The sequence below is a fragment of the Ananas comosus genome, linkage group 16 (assembly GCF_001540865.1).
Source record: "Ananas comosus cultivar F153 linkage group 16, ASM154086v1, whole genome shotgun sequence".
In the NCBI taxonomy this organism is placed as follows: Eukaryota; Viridiplantae; Streptophyta; class Magnoliopsida; order Poales; family Bromeliaceae; genus Ananas; species Ananas comosus.
In genome coordinates this window covers 10,772,207-10,796,855 of record NC_033636.1, presented here as the reverse complement: position 1 = coordinate 10,796,855, position 24,649 = coordinate 10,772,207, and the positions used below count along the sequence as shown (strand labels likewise).

Sequence of the window (24,649 nt, the reverse complement as noted above, 5' to 3'; positions counted from 1 at the left end):
ATGCATTACATGAGGCTTCTCTAGTTGTGTTTCCATAAAAGTACTCAATGCGGGCGAAATTGATGAGGTAATTTTGTTGTACGGAATTAAATGAATGATCTAACATTTTACGCTTAAATCTAATGCTCTTGTCACGTTTATTAATACTTTACAAATAACTTTTGGCGCTACTGAGCCAAATAATTGGGTGGTTACAATAATACAGTAGCAGATTCTTTTTTTTCCCTTTCATTGATTGAGCTTTTGACTTGTTCATATATGGCTAATGGTCCTACTTGTATTGATTACGTACTTCCTAATAAAATAAGAATTATTTGGAGTATTTTTTTTAACTACATTAAAGTATAATCCTACTTAGGTACAGTGCCCTCCAAATATGGACCAGTCACTTTAGACCTGGTGGTTTTGATGAATTTTAAGTCCTAATCTTAATCTTCGTATAAGTAACAGCAAGAAATACTAGAATTGTATCAGAGTGGAGTATATTCTCTCCCTGATTGGTGGGTCATGTTCTCACCTTGGATTATTCATTGATATGAAAACGATATTACAACTTCTCTTGTAGACATGTGTTGGAGTGTACGCGCGTAAGCGCACCAGAAAAACACAGATCGATAGATAGATAGACAGATAGAGATATCAGGAGTTATTTCCAAAAAAACACAGATCGATAGATAGATAGACAGATAGAGATATCAGGAGTTATTTCCAAAAAAACACAGATCGATAGATAGATAGACAGATAGAGATATCAGGAGTTATTTCCAAAAAAACACAGATCGATAGATAGATAGACAGATAGAGATATCAGGAGTTATTTCTGAAAATTTTCTTTAAGATTAAATTTTCTTCTTTCGGATAAGCATGCCCTGAGCCTACTTAGTTTTATATGAGAGTCTAATTCAGCTCTCATGTCTTTATTATTTGTTGTTTCTACGTGATATGATTTAACTGATCTTCATCATGAACATAAATGTCTGGGTAAGAGAAGAGAAAGAGATGCTAATGCCAATGAGAAAAGCAAGTGAAATTTAATGAACTGTGAATGTTAAGTTAATTAAACCAAAATCTAAGAGGCAAACAAGGCATTTATATATAGTTTTGACCAACTTTAGACTATTGCAGCTAAAACAGAATGCAAGCCCACTTTAAGCTCACAATGAAATAGCCAAAATAAACTAAAGATATTGCTAAAATTTGGGCCCCTTCAACTGATAATTGTAAGCCTTTGATTCTTTTATGGGTCTCCAGAACCATAAATTAGTAGAAACCTGAATGATTCTTCAATTTTAAGCTTGCTCCCTAAAATCCCCAATTGCTCACTAAATAATTTCGCTCCATGAAGAAGCTCAAGGACTCGAAAAGCTCCAACAGTAAACGCATTAGCGAAGAATCAAATGACATAACTAGCCTATATACTTATATATCGGCACGCTTTCGTAGCGTATGTAGATTGACTTATACAATATAACTCTGGCCATCAATATTAAATGAGCCTGACTAGGAATAGATAGTTGATGTTTATCTAATTTTCTCGACCGTAGTAGGAATAGATGGTTGATGTTTATCTGATTTTCTCAACCACTATAAATGAACATCATAGATATTACTTATGAGGACAATTCTAGAGAATTTGATATTTTTGACCTGATGTTTTAATTCAGCGCAAAATAGAAAACATCCAACACTCCCGTCCAACCACGTATGGATGTTGGCCGTTAAATTTCATTAATTAACAACTACACGTACTGTCTTAGTCCCTCGAATTCAATACTTCATATTCAAATTCACAGAAAGACAATTTGTTTCCTGCAGATTCTTTTTTTCGTACCAATCACAAGTTCTTAGTCAGTTGCGTTAGGTACAAGCAGTATTTGTTTGCTGCAAAAGTTGAAGTCCAAACTCACGAAGTTAAGGAAGTGTTTGACCCGCGTATTTATTGTGGAGCCAAACTCATTATATCAATATTGTGCTCTGTTTTAGACTCTATCTGTAATTATGAGGAAATTGTGTTATGTACGATGAGAAAGTATAATAGAAAAATATCTTGTTTTTCATAACCCAGTAATATCATGTTATACATATCGAAGAAGTTTAGTTACAACATATTTTTTGCGGTCCTACTGGAAAATGGAGAAGTACATTTCTATTTACTTTAAAATCAACTTTCTTTTATCTAATAGTATTAAAGAGACTTCAATGCCCAATGGGCTCTTGGGCTCGCTACTTATGTCACCGGCATTGGGAAATGGGCCGAACCTTTTAATGGGCCTGGGCCTGATCATTGGCCGCAATAGTTGTTGCATAATAAGAGACTAGTACTCTGGGCACATCCAAATGTACCCCAAAGTGCATTTAAAAATTTTGTTTGGCAAAGTAGAAAAAAAAGAGATATTCCTCTTTTTTTTTTTTTGCTTTTTTTTTGTTTTTTTTGCTTCTTTATGGAAAGAAATACTAAGTAAGCTGGTATTGCAAATTGATTTTTTTAGAATCTGTTCAGACACACTAACAACTTATTGTTTGAAATTGCGAAAAGATTGTGTTGTGTGCGGTGAGAAAGTACGACGGAAAAATATCTTATTTATTTCCGTACATAATATTACATTCTGCACATCGGGATGAGTCATGTATTTTCTGTCTCACCGGAGAATGTAGAAATATATCTTTATATATTTTTATTCAAACTTTATTTTATCTAATAGCATCAGATAAGTCTCAATATCAAACTAGGGCTTAATATGTTTAATTTACTGAAGTGTGTTAAAGTAATTAGCATAATGAGGGAGGAGAACAGTATTGTGATTATTTTCTTCACACCGTTTTTATTATTATCTCCGTATACGTCTAATTACAGATTTTATTTAGAAAATGTACGAAGCTTGCGTCCCCTGCGGGATGGATGTTTGTTTTGTGCAAAGGACGGTGCACGTGCGCGCTTGTGCGTTTGTCTTGTTAAAGGGGGTTGGTAATTACATTACTCCGAAATTTGTGTGCACTAATTACTTCTCTGATTTGTGTTAAATTTACCACACGACTAGGTAAAGAGTTGATTTGATTTTCTTTTTCCTTTTCTTTTTTTTGTAACCATATATTTAAATTAGTAACTTGAAGTGGAATTTGTATCATGTTCATTTCACTTGATGAAAATTCCAATATATACTAGTTAAGTACCCGCGCTTCACGGCGGGCAGTAAGATTTGCACTAAAATATAATAGTAAATGATAAACAATATATATATATATATATATATATATATATATATACTAGTTATAGTGCACGTGCAATGCACGTAAATTAATTAAATTAAATTTATATTTATATTTATATTTAAATAATTATTGGTGGTATAAATTTATTTATCAATTAATTTTNATATATATATAAGTAGTATATATATAAGCATTATTTTTTTCTTATCTCGATAATTAACGTCAAGATTGAAGAGCAGAAAAAGAATAAATATTATTATATTGTTATAATTATCAGATTATATGTAAGATATATGGCTAAAGTGACTGCATAATTAATAATTTTAATTTAGAAAAGCAACATATTAAACTATTTTGATAAAGCTTAGAGTAATTGCTAAAATTACAAGTTTAAAGATGTGCTTACCGAAAAAGTTCAGTTGATTGTTATACATTTCCCCAAGAAAAATTATTTTGTTTCGATTTTAATACAAAACTCAAAAAGCAATGTTACCTCTACAACAAAAATGTAGACGTAAATCTCACACAGTGCCGGTGGTGTCAACGAGCCAAACACGAGCGAGCTGGAGCCGTCGTGTTTGGCTTGTTTCATAAACGAGCCGATCTCGAGCCGGCACATTAAATATCGAGCTGAAAAATTTAGCTCGTGTTCGGAGCTGACTCATGAATAACAAGTTAAAAGATTAGAAAGGATATAAAAAAGAAATAAATTTATGAGATCTTATCCATTAGATTTTGATCTAAAATTTAAAACTTTACACATAGAAGAAATTTTTATAGTTGAGTTGGACTTTATATTTAGATTGGACTAAAACTTAAATAATAAATATCTATATTTTATATATATAATTATTTATTTATATAATAAATATAAAATATATAAATTATATAAATAGAAAATAAACGTATTCAAGCTGTTATCGAGCTGAACACGAGAGAGCTAACCCTAGCTTCTGTTTGGCTCGTTTATTAAACGACTTGAATTTTTTAGCTCGCGTTCGTCTCATTTATTAAACAAGTGATTCGATCTCGAGTTTATTTTCGAGCCGAACACGAGCTGGCTTGTGAATAGCGAGCTGAATTGTCATTCCTACACACTACCCTACCCACGTAAGGGTTAATTTCTTTTACTAAACTTATCAATATTTTTAATATTAAAATCTAAAAATAAATTTAACCTCGTCAATGAATAGATGTAAAATTTATACTCCACTTTTGAGTATAATTGTATTTTTTAAATTAAAAAATCCATTTGATATCATACACGCTCACTGCATGTGATATAAAAATAAAAATACTATCTGTATATTCTATATATTGATATAAATCTTCCACCTCTTCTACTAAAAAATTTATAGGACTCATTTATATTTTGAGTATTAAAAATAAAATAATACTAGTGAAAAATAACAGCTTTTTTTAAAAAAAAGTTATTATAAAATAATAAATTTAGCTAAAAATATGAATCAATTAGGATTCGAATTGGCACCTTAAATATTAATTACCACATTTTTTGCCACTTGTTCTAGGAACCATTAGTAAATTGATTAGAGTTATAACTTTAATAATACTAGTTATAGTGCACGTGCGATGCTCTTCACATTTAATTAAATTATATTTATATTTATATTTAAATAATTATTGGTGGTATAAATTTATTTATCAATTAATTTTTTTTGCTAATATTAGTTTTTTTTAATATGTATCCAAATTTTAAAAATTTTAAATTAATAAATTCATATTTAAAATTTAAAATTAATTTTGAATCCATAATTTGAATATAAATAGTTATTAGAGATATTGATTTATTTATCATCCCATCTATTTTTAAAATTTGATATATTTTCAAGTTAATTAATTATTTTCAATTTGAAATAATATTTACACACTCAAATATTAAAATTTTAATTAATTTAAAATTTTGAATTAAAATATTAATTTACATTTGAAATTATGAACCAAATTTAAAATTTAAAGTTGATTTTATAAGCTTATTTAAGTCATTCTATTTTTCAAACCTAATTTCTTTTTAGTTAGTTAATTGAGAGATAGTGGATAATAAATATTTTCAATGTGTGTTGTATAAAGATTTTCATTTTTTGATGAGTATGGAATATTCTTTTATGGGGTGTTTTTGAAAAATATTCAACAGCAGATATCCTTCGGTTGACAGAAATTTGGATAAGTATGAATTTTTCTAAAATTTTTATAAATGAAATGCAATATTTTTTCCTACTAAAAAAATCTGGTCAACAACTATTTTAATAATTATCTCAAATCAATATCAATTTGTGAATCATATTTATCTACAAATTTTAAATTTTAAATTGTAAAATTATATGTTATATTTTATTGAGATAATTTTTATATACTCATCTTTTAAAAAAATATAATTAAATATTATATAAGCGGAAGATATTACGTTATTGGATATTATGTAGGAGGCGGATATTAAGTGCGAGAAAGAAAATATTTAAGAAATGCAAATTTATGATAAAATATGATATTACGTGGGCAGCCGTTATTAGGAGATAGGGTAGCATATAAAAAGTGAAATTTGATACGTACTATTTGAGAAAAATTTAGGTAAAAAAAGTGATAGATACTTAATTCGTTAGTCAATCCAATGACTAAGAATTAATATATTTTACAATAATTTAAAAATAAAATAAAAATTATACGACTGTGATTTATTTCATTAAAGTTGAATGTATGATATTGCTAGTATGTAATCGGAATTATATTAATAGGGACCGATATTTTGGGAAAGAGGAAAAAATTTAAAACTTACGCTTTTATAAGTAGTATAGAACTGCAGCAGTGGGCCGGAGTCGGTCCACCCATTAAAAAAATAAACAAAATGATTTTTTTCTACGTTTATTCTTCTTATTTTTTTTCAAAAATATCTATTCATGAAATTGATGGGGTTTAATAATATCTGTTAGGGTCAATAAAATTTTTTCATATGCTTTTTTTTTTTCAGTCTGCTAGTTTAATAATAATATCTTAATTTTTGTTTTAATCAAATCTATAATATATTTGCATTTAAAATTTATTAAATTCATACATAATTTTATAATAAATAAATTTTATATAAATATAAAAGTCTTAATTAATAATTAAAATATGATTATATTATGCTCAGAAGAGGTAATCCATCTTCTTATTTAAAAATTGACAGAATTTATAAATACAAATCTCAACTACAGAATACCAAAAAGAAAAAAAATGTAACTTTAGCAATTACAATTGTATAAAATCAAATAAATTAAGTATAATTATAACTGCAGTATTTATAACTATATTTATTTTTAATTAAAATATTTTTGTAATTATATCCAACCAAAAAACCAAACAGCCCATATCAGTATATATGCGCCAAATTTCGTGATATGTGCAGCTGTTACACCGAATACAGAATACCGAAAATCCTCGTTTCCTCCACCTCCTTTTTGTCTCGTTGTGTTTTTATTAATTTTTCGCCTTTTTCAGTCCCCCTTCGATTGTATCTCTCTATCGTCTTCTTCATTTCCTTCCCTTTCCCCCGCACCCCACTTTTCTCTCTCTCTCTCTCTCTCTTTCTCTCTCTGTTTATCTCCTCTCGCACGAAAGGAAACCTTTTCCCTTCCCCCCTTGTTTTTGATTTGATTTTGATTTTTGATTTCATGGAAAAGAAGAATAATAATATTTATAATTATAATTAAAAGAAAAAGGAAAAGATGGTTTCGCCATGGCTTACCTCGCTCGCATGCTCTCCTCCTCCTTCGACCCCTCCCCTCCAATGGCTCCGCTTCCTCTTCCTCTCCCCCTGCCCCCAACGCTTCCTTTTGAGCGCCGCCGACGCGCTCTTCCTCCTAACCCTAATCGCCCTCTCCATCCCCAGGCTCCTCTCCCGCTTCCGCCGCCGCCGCCCCCGCGGCGCCGCCCCCGGGTGGCGCGTCGCCGAGCCGCTCTTCCTCGGGCTCCAGTTCCTCGCCCACGCCGCCGCCGCCGCGCTCGTCGCCCACGCGAAGCGCTTCGGCGCGGCGACGCACCCCGCCGCGCTCCGCCTCTTCTGGATCGCCTCCTTCGCCCTCGCCGCCCTCTCCGCCGCCTCCGCCGCGCTCCGCCTCGCCGGNCCTATCCCTCACCAACTGCTGCAGTTGGAACTACGACCAATTTGGATGTAGTTCCAACTGCAGCATTTGGGCCTTCTTGTGCAGTTGGAACTGCAGCAGTTGAACTCAACTATACTAAACCAAACAAAGGAATTGTGGCTGCACGCATTTGCAACTGCACTGCAGTTGCAAATGCGTACAACTAAACAGCCCCTAACTAAATTCGGATAATTTAGTTTCTCCAAACTCAGATAATTTGGTTTCTCTCCCTGTTTCAAGTACTCTCTTGTACAGTACAAGTACTTCTTTATATAGAGTTCATATTTATTTTCATTAAGATCTGATTAAAATTTTATTTTAATTTAAATAAATAGAAAAGAGATACATCATATCAAATAGTTAATTAATTGAGCCATACTTGTAAAAATCCTAGCAGATATTATTTTACTATCTAGACTCGTTCCTCTTCCGGAAATCCGATGTGCATACCATTCGACAATCGACACATACTGGAATAATAATAATAATAATAATATAAATATATAATAATAAAACACAATTATGAAAACATCCCTTGTAAAATAATTTTTAGATTTTTTTGAAAACTTTATATTCAAACTGACCAATGACATAACACAGTTGGTAAAATTATTTTTTATCTATAACTAAGAAATATAAAAGTTGACTTGGTCACTGTATTAATTTAGAAAAAGTGTGACTATTAGAATTGAAGGTATAGCCATCCAATTGGGCGGCGGATTTGCTAACAATTATTTGGCCCTTTCGGTTGCAATTTTTTGTTCATAACCGATTTGTTAATCTTAGTTGAATTCTTATTTTCCATTCACAAAATAAATAAAAAGTCAAAGATTAATAGCAATTTGTTTATTATATATATATATATTCTTCTGACCATTGAAATTAGATATAAATTATCGGACTTAGCAATATAATTTTATACCCGAATGCTATAAATGAAGTATGTAATATCATCATATGGTTATAATACTAATGCTCATTTTAGATGATAGATAAAGATAAAATCTTTGCAATAAAGATTAATAAATTATGTAATCATAAGATGATGAGTCCAACATAAATAAGAATCAGTTATTATTATGCGTTAAATCTTACTTTTGGCTGCTTTTGGAAATTAGAGATATTTCATACTCCATAAATTAAATACTTTTAAAAAGATAAAATAAAATAATAATAATATTCTCAATTTATTTAGAAAATTATTATTATTATTATTATTATTGGCAATTAAGCCAAATTAAAAAGCAACAATGGGGGAAAAGAGGAGGAGAGAAAAGTGGGCGGCGTTGGGAGTGGGCCGTGGGCGGTCGCTGGGCCCCACGCCTGAGCCGCTCCCGTCTCATCTGTGGGTCCCACACCCACCCCCCCACTCACTTTTTCAATAACAACAAAGTTTAAGAAATGAAAAAAAACTTCAAATATCACCCCACAGTTTCACATTTTCTCATTTAGTGTCATGTAATTTTATTTTTATTTTTTATTATCGATTTTACTAATTATTTTCGTTAAATAAGTAACAAAGTTAAAACTAAAAGGTACTAAAGTGAATATTCGATAAACCTAAATGGGGTATCTAAAATTTTTTGTATATAATTTAACGAAATATTAACGGAAAAGCTGACAAAAAAAAAAAAGAAATCAGAGGACACTAATTTGATACACTTTAAATCATATGATACTAAAGTGAAAAAGTGAGAAACTATGGGGATGATATTTGAAGTTTATCCAAAAAAAAAACAAAATAAAATCATCAAAAGTAAACAACTAAATCCACAATAACTGCTTGGCATCTAATTATCCTAAATTATTATTTATCTGGATGATTATGTATCTATCTATTTATCACTTTTAAGTATTTTATTATAACGAGTTTGATCTTGCACGAAGCAATTTGCTTATTATAATATTTTAAATTAATTCAAATAGTTGTTAAGCTATATTGAGATAGTAGTTTTGTAGGACATAAATAAATAAATTTACACTATAATAATATAATTTAATTTTAATCATTACATGTTAAACTTTTACCTCCGACAAAGAAAAANTTTTTCCACATCATTTGACTAGTGATCAAAAGATCTCAAAATTGACAGTTTTATATATATATATATATATATATATATATATATATAAGATTTACAGCAAAGTATTAAGCAACTGGAGGGAAACGGTAGAATATAATTTTATTCCAAGCAGCAGAAGCCCAACACAGTTAATCTGCGAGTAAAGAACACTGAGTTAAAAGTTGCATTGTCCAAGCAAGAATAAAAACACAGGAGAATAAAAGCAAGTAGCTTGCTACGTGCCTATAGTTGATCAGTAGAACAGCAAGTCTGACGACGCCGGGAAAAAATCTGCAGAAAAAAGTAGAATTAATATCATAATTAAAACGATTCACATGAGTTCCCTACTCAATTTGCCTGCCCTGCTGAATCTGGAGGTGAATAGCAGAGTTTCGATGCGAGTATGGCAAAATTAAATCTGCGGGAAAAAAGATGAGAAAGTAAATAACCAAGGGTATAAAAAATAGACAGAAATATTCCTGAAATGAAAGAAGAGGAAAAAATATATGTGTATTTCATTTGGATTGTTGTTTCAGTTATCAAAGCAAGAAAACCAAAGCGAAAATCGGAAAAAACCCAAGAAAGTATATACAGAGCGAAGGAAGAAAAACAACGGAATAAGAATACAACAAATTCATGCAATGCTCAGTTAAAAGGGCACAATAATTCCAAAAGATAATATTTGGAACAAACAAAGAGTAAAAAATCAATGCGAGGCACAGCTTTATTCTTCCCCTAAAGTAAAGGGGTAAGATAAATACGGATTATTTTCACTCTTCTCCTAAAGTAAAGGGGCAAGATAAACACCGTGTGCATAGAAAATTTGAAATAACAGCCGCAGGCTGCAACAAATACCATAAGATTATTCGATGCCATGCCAAGCAAAAGGGTAAGATAAATCTGGATCAGTTTTATTCTTTCTGTTAGGTAAAGAGGCAAGCTGAATACTGTGTGTCTAGGAAATCCGCAATAATAGAGGCTGGCTGCACCAAATACCATGAGTTCATTTGATGCCATGCCATTGTGGCCAAATTCAGTAGGAAAGGCAACATACGGGGGCAAATCCAACGGAGCATATCATCATTGCCTCGCTTAAAGCAGCACCGAAAGCAACAGGGAAACATTTAAACGTAAAAAGAGAGGAAAAAAGCAAAATCGAAGATAAAAGGCACACCTGCTTTAAAAAATAAAAATAAAAAATTAGACCGAGCAGGAATTCTTTGTCAATGATAGAAACAAATATGTAAATTAAACTTTATTAGTAAAACAGATAAAGAAGTAATTATATCGACAATCTAAGTATCTCCTGACCTCATCAACTTCTCGAAAACAATACTTAGAATAAGCAATAGATGCAGAAAAGAGACCATACATTAAATCTCTTAAGTAATACATGGTGTATAAAGTTAGTTCTAGCAAAATGTTTTAAGTAATACATGATATGGAAAGCTGGTCCTACAAAGAAGCATTCAATACATAAAGCACAAATAGCCAACAGGTAACTTAGAGAAGAGAAAATAATAGAATTGTAGCAAACGGGCAGCTTAGAGATGAAATGCCAAAATTTGAAAGCAACAACTGCTAAGGCGATAGCACCCAGTAGAAGTAAGCAAATCAAAACTTATAGGGATTAGTAACAACAATAGACATGATGGTAAAAAAATATAAGTTTTTTTGGAAAACATATAGCAGATTGGCTAGGGAGTGAAAGAAAGAATGTGCCTCTCCAAAACATGGCAGAGAAATCTACACATTTATATACATACACATATGTATACACTAATTAAATATATTCATTAAATCTATCCAACATCATTAAATATATTCATTAAATCTATCCAAGTTTTTTTGCCGCAGGCTGCACCGATTGCCATGAGGCCATTCACTGCCGGGCCATTGCGACCAAAGCTAGTAAAATTAGCAACATCCGAGCCATGAGGCCATTCGATGCCGTGCCATTGCCGCCGAAAAATAGAATACAGAAAGAGCAAAGTAGAAAACCTCCACCAGCGAAAAAAAAAAAAAAAAAAACTGAAGAAGCTAAAGCACTTCCTTTTTTTTCAGAATTCGAAATCCACGCAAAGCCCAACTGAAAAGAATCGCAAGGCAAGAAATCATCAGATCCGCGAAGGCAACGACGGAAAAAAAAATCAAAGAAACTGAAGTTTTTTTTTTTTCAAAGCTCGAAATCCAAGCAAGACCCAGGTGAAAAGAATCTCAAAGCAAAGAAGCATCAGATCTGGAATTGCGGGGGCAACAGGAACCCTATGGAAAACCGCCACCAGACATCGAAGCATCCGAGCACCAAGGATTTCAAACATATACACAGGCACGCAGCATCATAATATAAGAAGCAAGCAGAGGATCTTGCAGAGAGCCCGACCTACTTTCCACAGACAGCGACAAAAAGAAAAGTAATACAGATGGCAGGTAAGAGTTAGAAGTTCGAAAGCAATTGGACATGGCACCTTACCTCTCAATGGTGTATATATATACATACCAATACCAGAACAAAGCCAAGGAAGAGCGGGGACAGCAAGAGAACACGGCGGCACCGAGCGGCGCACTGTCACGGCAACATTAATTGCAGAGATTTGTGGTAGATACAGGCGTACCATCTCCGGAGAAACGGGTCATTAAATGCCCCGATCTCCGGCAAGGCAGGGCGTACGACAGGGGAGGAAGCCCTTGCCGGCGAAGCGGCGGCATTAAATGGCCAGATCTTTGGTAGATACAGGTGTACGGCGGCGAGATACGGGGGAGAGGAAGGGAGTTCCGGGGAGCCGGGAATGGACTTTCCCCCGGCGGCATTAAATGCGCCGGAGTACCAACCTTAGGCGAACCTAGGGTTTGCTGAGAGAGGGAGAGGGATCCCAGGAAATCTGTAGAGGCGGCGCCGGAGTACCAACCCTACGCGAACCTAGGGTTTGTTGAGAGGGGCAGAGCAATCCCGGGATATCTCCAGAGGCCGCGAGAAAAGAAAGGGAGAGAGGGTTAGGCTTCGTTGAGAAGGAGAGAGGGTAAGGGAGAGTAGGGTGCGGAGAAGAATAGGGCCCCACATCTCAGAGAGAGAGAAAAGAAGAGAGGGTAAGAGAGAGTAGGGTGCGGGAGGTCCGAAATCACGGAGAAGGCAGGAAAGGGGTGAAGGGAGAGACCCGAAATCCCGGAGAACGCAGCAAAGGGGTTAAGGGTTCACCCTTTAATGATATTGGATATATGTNGAATAGTGAAATTATGTTTAAATTATGTTTGATTTTGAATTTTTATAGATTTCAATGGTGAGAGGTTTAACTAAGTTGTTACTGACTGTTCTATTTGATTCGTTTAGAAATGGGTGCGGATTGCCATTCTATCCAGCTTATTGATGGTGACGGTGTTTTCAATGTCTCTGGTCTGGAGAACTTTGTGAAGGCCATGAATTTGGCTGAATGTGGGCTTTCTTATGCTGTTGTATCTATAATGGGGCCACAGAGTAGTGGTATGTTAGCATTTCTCGAATGACATATACTCTGTTTTAGTGCACTCTTTTATATCTATATTATCTATTACAGTGATCTGCTCAAATGTCACCAGTTCTTGTTTCCGGTTTCCATTTCTGTTTTTTTCTCAAAGTGATGTGTCCTGCTGTTTTGAAATGCAGTAGTGACTCAAAGTGTTTTAGGTTATGGAATTTAGAAGAAGGTTTAATATGTTGGAAATTGCTGGAAACAAACTGTTAGGCTGCTTAGGTGTTTCGTAAAGGGAAAATAGGCTTAAGTTTGGGCATGATTACTATTGATTATCCTGTAAGATTTTCTTTGTCAGTTGCTCTTTTTAGTAACATTTTCTTCTTTTTCAGGGAAGAGCACTCTTTTAAATCATCTTTTCCGTACCAACTTTAGAGAGATGGATGCTTTTAAGGGAAGGCAAGTTTTTCAGTTCTGCCAAATATAAAGAAAAACTCTTTTCCTGTGTTTTTTTTTTCTGCCAAATATAAGGATAAAACTCTATTCCTTTGTTTTTGTTTATATACTGATTGAGCAAATATTTTCCAGGTCGCAAACTACTAAAGGTATTTGGTTGGCAAAGTGTGCTGATATTGAACCATCTACACTTGTGATGGATTTGGAGGGGAGTGATGGAAGAGAACGCGGGGAGGTACTTATATAATCTTATATTCAGTATGACTATCTATTACAATGAGAATTATTCTTTGTTTTCTTTATCGAGCATCATCCATTTCTTAGTGGTATTGTCTCCCTATCTGTTGCCCAATAAGTATTATTTGATGAGAGAAATCTCAAACAAAGCATTTGAAGTCAAGATTATTTCAGGATGTATTCTGCTGCATAGTTCTGCATTAGTGGTAACCTCCCATAAAGTACTAATTACACGATTGAAAGGTAACTGCTTGGTTGTTTACAATTACTTGCGGGAAATTTGTGCCATCATCACGTTGCTCTAAATCTAGAATGACCTTTCGCTATTGACCTACTAGAAATTTCTTCGTTTATCATTGTTTATCTTAAACATGATGCAATACTATGTTATCTTCAGGATGATACTGCCTTTGAGAAACAAAGTGCCCTCTTTGCTTTAGCAGTTTCAGACATTGTGCTGATAAACATGTAAGTGTTTAGGCTGTTGGGCAGGATTTGTTTTTTCTCTAATCTTGTTTCGTGTAGATGCCTGATATGTGCAATTACAATACTTTTCTCATCGCACTACGACTTCTCTATATAGGTGGTGTCATGATATTGGCAGAGAACAGGCTGCAAATAAGCCTCTTCTAAAGACAGTATTTCAGGTTAGAATGAAGAAGAGGACCTACTGTATATGTTGTGGTAGTGACTTTATGCACCTCACTTTAGTGTAGCTGTTTTTTATGAATTCAGGTCATGATTCCCTGTTTAGTCTCGGCAAACACATTATTATTCGTCATTGTGATAAGAACCAAGGTAACACCTTCTGAGTCCTCGTAATAATCTTTAAGAGCTGTAAGCATTTCTTCTTTTCCATTTATCATCACAAATTATGAGGATCTATAATTGTCGATCTCTGTTATTTTTTATGCTTTCTCTTAACAACACCTTTGGAAAACTTTGGAGCGTTGTTCTTAGGGAAGATATCCATGAAGTAGGTACCTGCCTTTTTAATGTATTTTGCCTGCATGTGTGCGTCTCTTCTACTGGTTAAATCTGACTTACTTACACTTTATGCCAGATTTTGGTTGAGGATAGATGTGTCTAAGCGCACAGGCCTGCACAAAGAACTCCGCTTAGTGATTTTTTAATGTAAATCCATATATAATTGGTGATTTACTTTTGTTTTAACATGCATATGCCGTCGAAGCTTCCATATAATTCACTGACAATTTTTTCTAATATTTTACGCAGGTTGATGTTGTGGGTCCTCAAATTTTGAAGAGAAAGAGGAGTACTGTTAAGGAGGGCATAGTAGGAGTGATACCTTGTTGACCTATCACGACCCATACTGATAATTTGAAAGTGCATTTGATGTCTGTCTACAAATTGCCTTTTTTTTTTTTTTTTTAATTTCAGTGTTGTGCTTTTTTTTTTTTTTTAAATAAAAAATATGAAGAGCTTTTATTGTGTAGTATCTGTTCAGTTATGATTGATTGCATACGTGTTGAAGGTTGCAAGTTTAAGGCAAAGATTTAATCATTCTATTAACCCCGGGGGTCTTGCTGGAGATCGGCGAGGAGTTGTTCCTGCTTCAGGATTTTCATTTAGTGCACAACAAATGTGGAAAGTTATCAAAGAAAATAAGGACCTTGACCTGCCTGCACATAAGGTGAAATTAGTAAATATTAGCCCAGACTCGACTTAAATTATATTGGAATTGTTGACATCAAGATTCACGGTTTAATTATTATAGGTTATGGTAGCCACTGTGCGCTGTGAAGAAATCGCGAATGAGAAACTTGCCCATGTAACTTCTGACGAGGTGATTACTGCTATCCTCCATATTTCTATATTGATATTTTAGGGTCTGTAACCATTTGATTTTTTTTTCTCCTTGCGTTGCAGGAGTGGCAAGAACTTGAAGAAGCTGTACAACATGATGTTGTCCCAGGATTTGGAAAGAAGCTTAGCTCAATTTTGGATAAATGCTTATCTGGGTGAGTTTTCAAAATGTATTTCTATGGTTTGCATGTTTTATCTATTTCTTTTAATGGTTTTTGTCTCTTGACTTCCAGTGTATAGTCTTAGTTTATGGGTTTCATTGTTCGAACTTTTGGTTTATATGAGTTCTTTCTGTTTTACAGAACATGGGGTTCAGGGTTTTTTTGTTTACACCAGAGGATTATTATTATTATTATTATTTTTTTTTGCATTAGTCACTGTTAGAACTGGCCCAAAAATAGATGCATAATGTTGCCTGCTCAGGCTTTGTATTTTTAATGCTTCTAGGTGACTTGATATCTTTTCACAATCTACTATATTGAATTATTTTGTTCTATATCATATACCTATAAGGCTATAAGTTATTAACATCGCTGTAGCTGTGGTTTGTTCAGTCAATGTTAACCCATGTCATGTCAGTACTGCTGTTTATTTTAAGTTTTGTCAAGTTTCTCTAGCATCTTGGCTTGCTGGCCTGTGCTTCAGTGTTGGATATGATTATTTTAAAACTCTGGTCGGTTCTTACCTTGTATGAGATCATACTTATGCTGTTCAGGTTTTTGAATTTTTGTCAGCATCATTTTAGATTCTTGTTGAGCACATGGTGGAGAAAAATGTCGTCCGGGCTCTAATATCACAANGTCAAGTTTCTCTAGCATCTTGGCTTGCTGGCCTGTGCTTCAGTGTTGGATATGATTATTTTAAAACTCTGGTCGGTTCTTACCTTGTATGAGATCATACTTATGCTGTTCAGGTTTTTGAATTTTTGTCAGCATCATTTTAGATTCTTGTTGAGCACATGGTGGAGAAAAATGTCGTCCGGGCTCTAATATCACAAATAGATTCCTGTTTTAAATTTCTTGGACTCTTTTGTATATTCTAATATGTACTGTGCATTTGCAGCTATGACATGGAAGCTTTTTATTTCGATGAAGGTGTTAGAACTTCAAAGAGACAACAACTTGAGTCCAAACTTCTGCAGGTATTACTAGAAATTTTGATTCATGCAGGTTGGCAGGTATTACTAGAAATTTTCTCTCATGTGGGTTAGCAGCATTATTGTTGTCCAGGTTGGCATAAAAATTTATGCTATGGAAGTTCATTGAGATTTAATAAAGTGACAGGTTGTTTTTTATGAAATAAAGCCAAGATAATAAGATGGTTCTGAGACTCATGCTTTAGTGATGCTGCTTGAAAAGATGATCTTTTGATGGAGTAGTGATGCTGCTTGAAAAGATAAAGAGTGTTTTTAGCTTTGCGAATGTCATTTATTCTTGGGAATTCATTTTGTAAGAATATATTAATATTATTCGATATGTAGTTAATAAACAGATTACTAGGCTCATTTGTGTAACTTTTTAACAAGTCTGTTGTATTCGTATGCAAAATCTTTCATTTCTCAGCAAGTTTTTTTATAAGCTTTGTTGCTTTTAGGTTTGTACAGGCTAGTAATGTTGTTTTCTATATGCGTCTTATTGACTGAATCTGCTCTAATCCTAGTTGGTCAATCCTGCTTATCAATCCATGCTGGGACATTTGCGTGCCAAAACCTTAGATGCCTTTAAGGAAGCTTTTGACAAGGCTCTGGAAAGAGGAGAAGGGTTTGCTAGTGCTGCTCATGATTGTACTCAAGCTTTCATGTCAAAGTTTGAGAAAGGCTGTGAAGGTATACAATTAGAAATTATTTAATGCACTTATATTTTTCGAAGGGAAGATGAATCAGATTCTTATTCTATAATGTAGTTGTTATGTATCTGTGATCGAAATGTACACCGTAGTGTTGTAGGTGGGTGGGTATTTCACTACTATCATGCTGTCTTATTATTTAGTGATGTGGAGGCTACATCCTATACATATGGGGTTAAACACTTCAATTTTACTACTCCATATAGCGTTCATAGATTGACATGGTATATGCATCAAAACACATTAAGTGAAATATGCTTTCCAAGTTTCTTTTTTCCTTCACTTTGTTGATTCTCTTTTATGTTTTGGAAAGCTTCTAAGCATATCCTGTTTGGGTTAGCAGATGCTTCTATTCAACAAGCGAAATGGGATCCTTCAAAAGTTCGGGATAAACTTCGGCGTGATATTGATGCACATATATCATCAGTTCGTGCTGAAAAGCTTTCCGAACTTAGCGCCCAATATGAGGTCTGCTCTTATTCTTTTTGATCCACTAACCTGTTTTATATTTTTTACAATAAACATTTTTGTATGCGAATCTTAAATAGCCTGGGAAGGTCTGGAGTACGAAGGACCCGATTTACTTAGATTTGTAGTAGTTATGCCACTTTAATATTCTCTACATGCTATTGTTTGGTAACAAGCTTAGAATGTGGTTTCAGGGACGACTGAACAAAGCTCTTGCAGAACCTGTGGAAGCACTTCTAGATGCAGCCGGGGATGATACCTGGCCTGCAATAAGAAAACTTCTTCAAAAAGAAACTAGAGCAGCTGTTTCTGGACTTTCGTCTGCTCTTTCAGCTTATGAACTTGATCAAGAAACTGTTGATAAAATGCTATTGAAGCTAGAAAATTATGCTAAAAGTGTTGTTGAGTCGAAGGCAAAAGAAGAAGCTGGAAGGGTCTTGATTCGCATGAAGGACAGGTGTGGCATGCTTTAGACAATTTTCAAATTCTGATGTGCAGAAACATACAGACTTTTATATTGTATTTTGAGAAGAATAACTAAACTCTAAAAATTCCAATTATACAGCCTAATATTTCAGTTTGATGTAAGCACCTCTATGCCAGAACATTGTGGTTTTTCTAACTATTTCCATGGATTATATGTTACTTGATGGAACACTATACTGCTTCTTTGACCATGAGTGTCAACTTGTTAAGACATGACAGAACTTGATGGTAATTTTAAAACCTAAGACAATGAAAGGTTTGGTAGTAAAATAAAAAAATATTCAGTTCAGTTACTGATTTCACAATGTGCTAATTTTCTGCTAAAGTCTGTAGGTTTCTACTGTTCTGGTATTTCTTATATACAAAGTTTCACTAAAGTGTATGAGCTTGTACAGGTTTTCAACATTGTTCAGCCGTGATGCTGATTCGATGCCGAGAGTCTGGACTGGAAAAGAAGACATAAGATCCATCACAAAAACTGCTCGCTCTGCAGTATGTTGCTATAATTGGTCTTTTATTCTTCCAATAATGTTGTAGTCGATTTTTCATACTGTGTATGGGTACTTTTGTTTGGCAGTCCATGAAGTTGCTTTCTGTAATGGCGGCAGTTCGTCTGGATGATGAAAGCGATAACATTGAAAAAACCATCTCACGTGCCTTGGGGGATAATACAAATGCAAATTCTGGTGTTACTGATAGGAGCATACAGTCATTTGATCCACTGGCCTCAAGCTCATGGGACGAGGTAATGACTGTTCCTCACATCTGTTTCAATACAATTGAAACATTTTTAGTTGCCTCCTTAAACCTCGGGACTCATTTAAGCTGATTTGGATGCAAGAATGAGATGTTAGCATTTCAGTAGTAACTAAGTATGCTGGCCAGTGTTTGACCAGACATTCTCTCTCTACTTGCATAGATGATTGGCAATTGCATTGTTTTCTTATTTGATCATACTGAGCTTTCTATCTACTAGGTTTTCAAAGTTTTTCATCACATGGCTAAGGACATGTTTTTTTTCACCCGAAGTGGAGGGGGATGAATTTGTTTTCGGCTGTAAATGCCTGCTTTCGTTGTTTTGTTCGCCATTAATTAAATTTGCCCATCACTCTATTTTCTCAAAACACCTTAATTTATTGTGCCTTGGGCGGTGCTGAAGCCAATTACCAGAGAAAAAGAGAAAAATATTAAAAAATTAACTGCTCTAACTTTTTTTTGCCTTTTTCGGTCCTAATGTGGAAGTTTTCAGTTTAAAAAAAATGAAAAATTGGGTAGCTCTAGTTCTAAAGCCATTGACCTTCTATTAAACAAACAACGGTGGAAAAATGTCACCTAAACTTCAGTTCAACTGATGAAAGCCATTTGCAACCTGAATTAGTTACGGACAAATAAGCAGGCCCTAAGTGTGTTGTTTTTACACTATACTCTTCTTGTGTGACCAATTTCTTTATTATAGTTTTCTGAGGTAGATTTTTGGTTTGATTGTTATCGCCAGGTACCAATAGAACGAACTTTGATTACACCTGTGCAATGCAAATCTTTGTGGAGGCAATTCAAGGCAGAGACAGAGTATACTGTGACTCAGGCCATTGCTGCTCAGGCAACTTTCTCAAACTGCTCTCTTTTAACACCTGTTTTCTAGTGTGTAGCTATTTTAGGCATTCATGGATGTTATGCCATAATTTGCATGATAGTTTGTGGTAGGTATAGTTGAATGGTGGGTCATTATGTTGATTTCTGGATAGATTACTTTATGAAATCTGATCTTTTTAGATTCGTTAAATCTTACAGAAATTTCAGTTTTCACCATTATTGATTTTGTTTAACTATCTGAGCATTCTTTCTGACGATGAGTAGAACACTTTGCGCTCTGTACTAACTGTATGGTCAATTTCTTACTTGGTGCTTACTATATATATATATATAGAGAGAGAGAGAGAGAGAGAGAGAGAGAGAGAGTGAGCCTACTCTTCCAGGTCGTTTTCCAAGTTGCGACTTTCGAATCGTCGATCGGCTCCGTTAAACTTGATTTAGAGTATTTGAAGTATCTAGAAAATAAATTATGCGATTTTTCGATATTATTTGCCTAGTGAACAAAAGGGCTCAAAATTAACGGCTGAAAATAAAAATCTTACAAAACGTGATAATATGACATTAAAATTTTAAATCAAAGATATTGATCTTGTTTTATATAGTATAAAAAATTTTCTATCAAAATTTCACGTGATTTGGATATTTCTACACCGTTAAACTTGCAAACGGCTCACTACGGCCATTAAAATTATTGATTTTGAGCCCCTTCGATCACTAGGCAAGTTTAACGGAGCCGATCGACGATTCGAAAGTCGCAACATCGAAAACAACCTGGAAGCACGGAAGGCTCCGTGCTTCCAAAAGCATAGTAGCCTCACTCTCTCTCTCTCTCTCTCTCTCTCTCTCTCTCTCTATATATATATATATATATATATGAACTAGGCTACTATGCTATTAATAGCACCAAGTCATTGGTGCTACCATATGCTTGGGAAGTCGTATGTTTTATTTTAGGTCCCATTATTTCTCTGTCCTCGAGTTGATGAGTCTCCCAAATAAAAGATCAATTATAACTTTCTCATATATGTTGTAGTACATTAACTTGTTTGTAGAAAGATATCTACTTAGCATGTGTTGTTGCAAATTCTCAGGAAGCTAACAAGCGTAACAATAACTGGTTGCCCCCTCCATGGGCAATTGCTGCTATGCTTGTTCTGGGCTTCAATGAATTCATGACCTTACTAAGGTAATATTATTTAATGTCTTATAAACAAAACAAAATGAGGGCAATTTTTTTTTTTTCACTTTTCTCAAATCTCTCCTGATTTGAATGCAGGAATCCACTTTATCTAGCTGTCATATTTGTTGCTTTTCTTGTGGGAAAAGCCCTTTGGGTACAGCTAGACATCTCTGGCGAATTCCGCAATGGCGCTGTGAGTGTAAAAGCCACAGAAATTCCCATTTTATTCTTTTGAACTCAATATGCTAATCCTATTTAGCCTGATATTATGACCTTTTTTTTCTCGTAATTCATGCAGCTTCCTGGGCTTCTTTCTTTGTCCACAAAATTCCTTCCGACTGTAATGAACATTCTCAAAAAATTAGCAGACGAAGGGCAACAGCCTGCTGCTCCAGAGCGGCGGCGGGGCCCGGAACTTGATTCGAAGAGCTTCAGGAATGGCGTGTATAGCAATTCAACCTCGGATGCATCGTCCAATATATCATCGCCGGAGAGTGGGGTCGAGTATTCAAGCCCATCAACAGAGTGATTAGCATTAAGAATAGCTTACTAGAAATATTGGGTTTGTCGCATATGACTGGTTCTTTCATCATAGCGAGTTTCTGGTGCTATCATGCTTTGTGAGATGTCCTTTATATTAGCTTTGTAGTCTTGGAGCGAAGGATGTATGGTGACTGGTGAATGTTTTGATTCACCTGCTTGCTGTCGAGGGGGGGGGGGGGGGGAGAGGGACTAGTTTGTCGGGTACAGCGCCATTTGTATTTCGGGCGGGGTGCGGTCCGCGCCGGCGTCACCCTTAGGTGCGATGCGGTCATGGTAACACATGGCGAGGAGAGGTGCCTTGCAAATAATGCTACTCTCCGATGATCGGAAATGATGTATGGCGCTTCGTTGATAAACGCGGAAAGTCCTTCCGTAGCTCTGATAAGCACGTGCAGAAGTTTACTAGGACACTACCGCGTCCGGGCCGCGCCCGGCTGATCGGTCCCAGCAGCGCCTTCGGAGGGCATCAACAAGAATCACGGTAGTCCCGAGAGACGTTTGATGCAATTGCAAGAAATGTAGATGAGTGTAGCGACCGACTAGTTTCAAAGAGAACGATGGTGTTAAACAGTGCATAAATTGTTAAATAGAGAATGGGAAACACTAGGGCGTTGAGAAAGGAATGGGTATAGGTTTAGTGTAAATGCTCGATGGGAACCAACGCTATGCATCAAATTCTGAAAATCCATAATAAACTGAACGGCATACCACACTAAACGCAATAGACGACATGCGAGCGCTCCGTTAAAGAATGCAAGAGTGATTATTCCCCCCTATTAAACATATATTACTCTATTTGGAATACATACCCATGTTAATCTGTATTGCAACTTAATGAAAGTAGGTAAAAGTTGGTCGTATATTGGGGTGGCTGTAAGGAATGTTCAATCTCAATCGGGCAATCATTTCCTATCGCATAAATTGAATATTAGGGAAAGCTATGTTGATAAAATCGCATTAATACGATTTTTATATACATTAAAATAAATTATTTATGATTTTCGCTATAGTCTGACATAAGGTCAAAATTATTGTTCTTAGTGAACCCAGTGCTAGTTAACCCGCTTTGGCGATGCAGCGGTAGAATATATCGAAATAATATTTTATTTATTATCAATTGACATCGGATGATAGCCTGATAAAAATAGAACCTGAAAATATACAATTCTCAACAATATTAAAAATTAGGGTATTGCATATACGTCCTTGCAAACATAGTAAATTGCAGAAAATATCTGCTCACATAGAATAAAAATTTCCATAAGTTGTCCTCTACAGACAAGTCAGTGAAGTTAATGCAGATATGTCCCGCTGTTAGAGTCTGTTAGAGAAATTTAGTGTCTCTAACGCACAGCTAAACTTACTGTGCAACCACGATTATTCAATTACGTGTGAAATTTTTACGTTGCCGCCCCTTACTGTTGTCCTCAATCGCTTACTCATTCCTTTTCCCCTTGCCTGTCGCAAGGCCGAACGAGATGCCGCGGCGTGGCCGGGCGGGCAGCGTGCGGCGCTGCAGCAGGCGAACGTGCTCTTTTCCCCAATTTTCTTCCTCTTCCCCTCTTCTTCCTCTCCCTCTCGCCTCTTTCCGTCTTTCTTCTTGGGCCTCCTCCTCTTCCTCTTCCCATCTCTTCGTGCGGGTGAGGTGAGAAGATGCGGCGTGCTGGTGCGAACCTTCTCTTCTCTTCCTCTTCTCTCCCTCTCTCCTCTTTGCCATTTCTTTCTTCTCTCCCTTTTTCTCTTCGCCCTCTTCCTCGGTCGCCGGCAAGGGAGGAGGTGCGCGGCTGCAACCCTCTCCTCTTTCCTCCTTTCCGGCTCTTTCCTCTCCTTCTTCCCTCTTCCCACTTCTTCTTCCTCTCAAATTCTCTATCCCTCCTCCTTCGTCGGCCGGCGAGAACCCGACCTACCCTGCGTCGCCGCCGGTTTTCCTCCGACGGCCCAAAGGAAGTAGAAAGGAGAAGGGGAAAGGATACTTTTTCGGAGGGATATATCTTGGAGGGCAAATATAGTCATTTCACAAGAAAACTGTTTAAAAATGAAACAGTTCACTAACGAGATTTTGAAACACAGACATATCTGCATGAACTTAGGACTTTTGCAGGACAACTTATGGAATTTCTTTTGCAGGGTATTTCTACAATTCACACTATGTTTCGGGAACATGTATGCGCAAAACCTAAATATACTCTTATACCTAATAAAATTAAAGAATATTCTAATTAATATCCAGGCGAAGAATCAAATGTAAAAGAGCAACAAAACACAAAGCTACTATAACTACTGCAAATAGCATTTCCAACCAAACTCATTACCTGAACTCGTTGCTTTTGTGAGTGGTTCATACTTTTTTTTGTATCTAAAAAGATAAGCTGAAGTAATTTATAATGAAGTAGGGCACATGAAAGATTTTATCATATAGAAGGGTGAAAGTACAAGCAGTGAAATTGACCACGTTCGATTAATTTTAGAACAATTACATATGAGCTAGCTAATACCTACTCGAGCATAGGTGGATAAATACTTCGGGCGATTGAATCACTGATCAAGGGTTGTGAGGGGCCTTCTGTGCTTAGGAAACCTACAGAGTGTCAATGTGAATTATATGAAATGCTGCAATAAAAAACCATGAAAAAGTAAAAGGCGTAAGTAGTTGCATGCAGATTCAATCTTAGAAATGCTTCTATTTTTCTTAAAGAAAAAAATTAGATGTAATAACAGAGCCTAGGAAAAGAGAATGGAATAGAAGAGATTTGGGCTCAGCTTTGATATTTTTTCATATTTAATATTTTGAATGCTTACATATATTTATATTCAAATTAAAAAATATATAAAATTATTATTCCCAATTATTTCTTTTTAGCTCGCAATGTAGTCCGTAAATAACTATGCCAGTTACAGAATAAGGCTCAAATAAATGTATGCAAGTTTCTTCATATTTTAGCACGGAAATATTTAGTTGAAAGAGCCATCTAAAATTCTATGATGAAGCTCAAAATAAATAAGTAAATAAATCCAAAATAAATTAGAACAGTCACCGAAAAAGGCTCCGCGCACCAGCACCGAGACTGCGGTCACTCGTCCGCCATAGTTAGTTGTCGGCAGAGCACCGCCCTCAGCCTCGATCGGCCCACCCCTTGGCCCCGCATCTCCCACTCGCCT

At 35.2% G+C, this 24,649-nt stretch overlaps 1 protein-coding gene across 1 annotated transcript; it reads left to right on the top strand.

Annotated features, from left to right (window-relative positions):
- On the top strand, positions 12,672-21,673 carry LOC109722132 (protein ROOT HAIR DEFECTIVE 3-like). Its single transcript, XM_020250018.1, has 20 exons — positions 12,672-12,887; positions 13,248-13,314; positions 13,444-13,546; positions 13,946-14,016; positions 14,132-14,195; positions 14,284-14,346; positions 14,785-14,844; positions 15,026-15,202; positions 15,287-15,355; positions 15,439-15,530; positions 16,438-16,516; positions 17,035-17,200; positions 17,564-17,688; positions 17,883-18,145; positions 18,570-18,666; positions 18,752-18,919; positions 19,670-19,774; positions 20,859-20,953; positions 21,044-21,140; positions 21,246-21,673. Exons 1-20 carry the CDS (start codon positions 12,740-12,742, stop codon positions 21,474-21,476), a joined length of 2,340 nt encoding a protein of 779 aa, XP_020105607.1. The 5' UTR covers positions 12,672-12,739; the 3' UTR covers positions 21,477-21,673.

Bases quoted from the DNA above. Each gene is read 5' to 3' on its own strand.
- LOC109722132 (XM_020250018.1), top strand. From the start codon at position 12,740: ATGGGTGCGGATTGCCATTCTATCCAGCTTATTGATGGTGACGGTGTT. The intron at 14,196-14,283 runs GTTAGAATGAAG...TTATGAATTCAG, and splicing joins TTCTAAAGACAGTATTTCAG to GTCATGATTCCCTGTTTAGT. The intron at 18,920-19,669 runs GTAATGACTGTT...TGTTATCGCCAG, and splicing joins CCTCAAGCTCATGGGACGAG to GTACCAATAGAACGAACTTT.